At 48.1% G+C, this 3,731-nt stretch overlaps 1 protein-coding gene across 1 annotated transcript in view; it reads left to right on the forward strand.

The window, feature by feature from the left end:
- Window positions 1-3,731, forward strand: part of FERMT2 (fermitin family member 2) — a 41,077-nt gene that overhangs the window by 28,945 nt on the left and 8,401 nt on the right. Inside the window, exons 8-9 of the mRNA XM_009996480.1 lie at window positions 238-287; window positions 2,763-2,887. Coding sequence (XP_009994782.1) covers window positions 238-287; window positions 2,763-2,887 — 175 coding nt within the window. The remainder of the gene's footprint in view (window positions 1-237; window positions 288-2,762; window positions 2,888-3,731) is intronic.

Here is a 3,731-nt window from a genome sequence, read left to right on the forward strand (position 1 = left end):
GGAATTCCTCAAAGAAAAAGAAAACCTCCTCCTCTGGTTTCCAAAACAGCACTTTTGGGAGGGAAATTGTCCTCCCATGAAGGGGATGGGGCTTTGTAAGAACATTGCCACGACCCCCAAGCCCCCCATCTTGGCCAGTGAAGCTGCCACCAGCTTCCTCCCCTGAGGAACTTCCCTCTCCTCCCAGACCCACCACCCTGGCTCAGTGGGATCACTGGGATAATCTTTACTTTGCAGGGTGACATCACTTCCATCCCGGAGCTCGCCGACTACATTAAAGTCTTCAAGTAAGTGCTGATGGGAAGAGGTGCTTGCAAAACTGGTAATGTCCATGAATAATTAATGATCCCACCACCTAATATCCATTAGTTTTTCATCTCCTGGCCTGAAGATCTTGCTGCGCCTTGTCACGTGTGAAAAGCCACCCAGCAACCACCCTGTAACACCACAGCTCAGAGCATCTCTGCTCTCTTGCTGTTAAAACCTTTTACTTCTTGATCCTCCAGTCACAAAGTATTTCACACTCTGAAATATTTGATGCTGAAGTTGGTCAGTTCTTAGATATAAAACCCCAGGGTGTTTTCCCACACATCCCTCCGGGACAACTCGCTGCATCCCATCGCCAGCAGCACTTCTCCTACACAATGAATTTATGATTTCTCTACCATAATGAATTAAAATATTTCCCTAACACAATTAATACCCAGGAGATAATCAAGCCATCCTAAAATTAGGAGTGAAACCTACTTGCTCTGCATTACAAGAGGTTGGATGAACTACAAGCAGCTGGGATCCTGGTCTGTCTACCCTCTGCTTGCCAAAAGGAGCAGGTTAAGCTGACTCTGCTCCTCTTCCAGCTTCCAGAGTTGTTTTTATTTTACTTTTTAAAAATTTTACTTCAACTTGGACGTGGAAACCGGGAACAGCAGTGTCTGGACTTTGAGTAACACTTTGGCAGCCATGACTGTCTCTTGCAATTTATTGCCTGCTGCGGCGAGGGTTGCGGTGAAACTTCTGGAAACTGGAAATAATGATGAGATTTCACAGCATTTCTGTAAGATATATATATATATATATTTAAAAAAAAACTGTAGGTAGCAAAATAGCTCTGGAACAAGCCTTCATTTTATTAATTAATTGGTTCTGCCACTTCTGTTCTGAAGAATCCTTTTTCCCCTCTCCGAAGGGGAATGAAGAAGGTCTCTGCATCCATCTGGGCTGAACTGGGGTGAAGGTTTAGAGTTGCAGCCTGTGCCCTGCATCCAAGTGGGCACAACCTCAAGTGGGTTGTTTTCCCAAACAACCAAAAAATTTTCTTTTCCCTTTCATATCCTTATTTGCCAATAAAATCAGGCACAATTCAGGAAGCTAATTGCTTGCAAATTGGAGCACCAGTTGGTGAGGCAGGAGATGGAGCAGCAAGAAGTTGCTGGTTCCTTGCCTGGTGCAATCCTGAACCTCAAGGTTGGGATTTGAAGCCATCCTGCCATGGTAGGGAAGAACAGAATTGACATTTGCTCCTAAAAATGAGACCATGCAGTATTTCCCTGCCAGAAACCCAACATAAATGATGCAGTGTTAGGATCTGGCCCAGCTTTGGATGTGCCTGTTGTCACACTTCACTGGGGAGGAGCTGCAATGTCTGTCCTGGCCTTATAAATAAGTCTATATAGATGTCCCTCTATATGCCTGGTGTTGCTGCAGAAACTCAGGATGTTTCTCTCTCCCCTGCCAGCCAAGTTATTGCCCCTGGCAGCCAAACCACCCTGCCTGCAATTTAAAGGGGCTCCCCCAAAAAGCTCTAAAGATATTAAAACATGTTCAGATGAAGGATGCAAAGTGAAAGATGGAAAATCCTGCATGTGTAGGATGGCTTGGCTGGAGTTTGGGGACTTCTGGAGTGGGAGGCAGTTTTCAAAGGAAATTGTGGTTGTCAAGTTTGCCCAGGGCAGGGCTGTGTCTGCCAGGGCTTGGGAGGATCAAAACTAGCAGTGACAGGGGAAGGCAGCAGATGCCTCAAGCTCAGATGTTCATCAGAGGCGTGGGAGCAGCAGGGTTCAGGCAGGCACTCTTGCTTCTCCCTGATTTCCTTGTGCAGCCCCCAGCACCCTTTTGCTTGGAAATGAAAGTTTGGAGCCTCAAGGACAAGCAATTGGGGCCATCACAGTAGTTGATCCCACCAGATGAGGGTTGAGCAGCTGTTTCTGGGATGGAGATGTGAGAAATGCATTGCAGGTACAGCCTTTGAGTAGGGCTGAGAAATTAGGGCAGGTTAAGGAGCTCTGCAGAGGTCCTGTGCTTATGGTGGGAAGAGCAGGCCTGGGCTACCACCATGCCAGGTGGTCACTTTGCTTTGCAGGGCTATCAGTTCTTCTGCAGAGTTAGGAAGAATCCGTGTTTTCCATAGGAAAGAACTGAACCTCTTCTGACGTGGAGTATTTAAAAAGAAAACAACCCTTGTACTCGTGCATGTACCTGAGGGACTCCTTTGAGAGCTCAAGTAAAGGGGTTCCAGTGAATGTGGCAGGTGAAGAGGAATATTTTGCAGCAGTTCATGGACACATCCATTTTTATAATACGGTTCTCCAGCTCCTCCCCCACCTTGCCCCAAATTAGTGGGACCTCCATGGGATCTAAGACTGCAAATTTGCTCAATTTCTTGACCCAGCGTTGTAGTGAAGGGCTGGTGAGCGGCAGCCAAGGGTGCAATGAGTTGGTTTAGGAGCTTAAACCAAATACCTGTCCCTCAACCTGTCTGCCAGGCCCAAGAAGCTGACGTTGAAAGGCTACAAGCCCTACTGGTGCACCTTCAAAGATACCTCTATCTCCTGCTATAAAAGTAAAGAGGAATCCAACGGGACTCCTGCACACCAGATGAACCTGAGAGGTAAGAGAAGCTTAAGCATTTTATTCCAGTAATAGTCTGTTCCTCTTGCATCTTCCTGTCCCATGGATTTACCTACCCTAGGGCTGGGTAAATACATTTATATGTCTGAGGGTTAGTGGGTTTGAGAGCCTTAGACTTTGAGAAGGTGAGTATGGAGTACATGTGACCCCAAGGGGAAGCACCACCAGCTCCCCATTTCCATGTGGAGACAACCTGCTCTCCTCCTTTTGTCGTGGCTATCAAAAAAACCAGAACTAACTCCCCCAGTGGAGAAGAAATTTGAGCACACACTGAGCTGGAGAGAACAAACCATTCTCTTCCTCTGCTACCTTTGAATTTTTTGTCCTGCCCCTCCCCTGGTGCTGGTTGGTTGGGCATAGCCTTGCTGGTGCTGGTTGGTTGGGCACAGCCTTGCTGGTGCTGCTTGGTTGGGCACAGCCTTGCTGGTGCTGGTGCTGCTTGGTTGGGCACAGCCTTGCTGGTGCTGCTTGGTTGGGCACAGCCTTGCTCAAGCTCTCCTCAGAGTTTTTTAGTTCCTACAGTTGCTGGTTTTCCTTAGGTCCAGTTAAACATTCCGGCTCTGACAGCCAAGCAAACTGCAGAGAGCTCACTTGTTTTCCCCCATGGAGGCAGGAGCAGCTCCTCAGGCTGCAGCCAGGGTGAAGCCCAGCCTGCAGGACCTTTTCTGGGACCTTGTGACATACCTGCTGTGATGGCACTTCTAACAAATCTAGGAGGCAGCATTGAAGCAGCGCCCGGGATAACTCGGCTGCTTCAGTCCGTGCCCCCCTGGGGTTTATCCAACCCCTTGTAGTTCTCTCCAGACGTGGAACCTGGGATGCTC

Source organism: Chaetura pelagica, unplaced genomic scaffold (assembly GCF_000747805.2).
Source record: "Chaetura pelagica isolate M959 unplaced genomic scaffold, ChaPel_1.0 scaffold274, whole genome shotgun sequence".
Lineage (NCBI taxonomy): Eukaryota > Metazoa > Chordata > Aves > Apodiformes > Apodidae > Chaetura > Chaetura pelagica.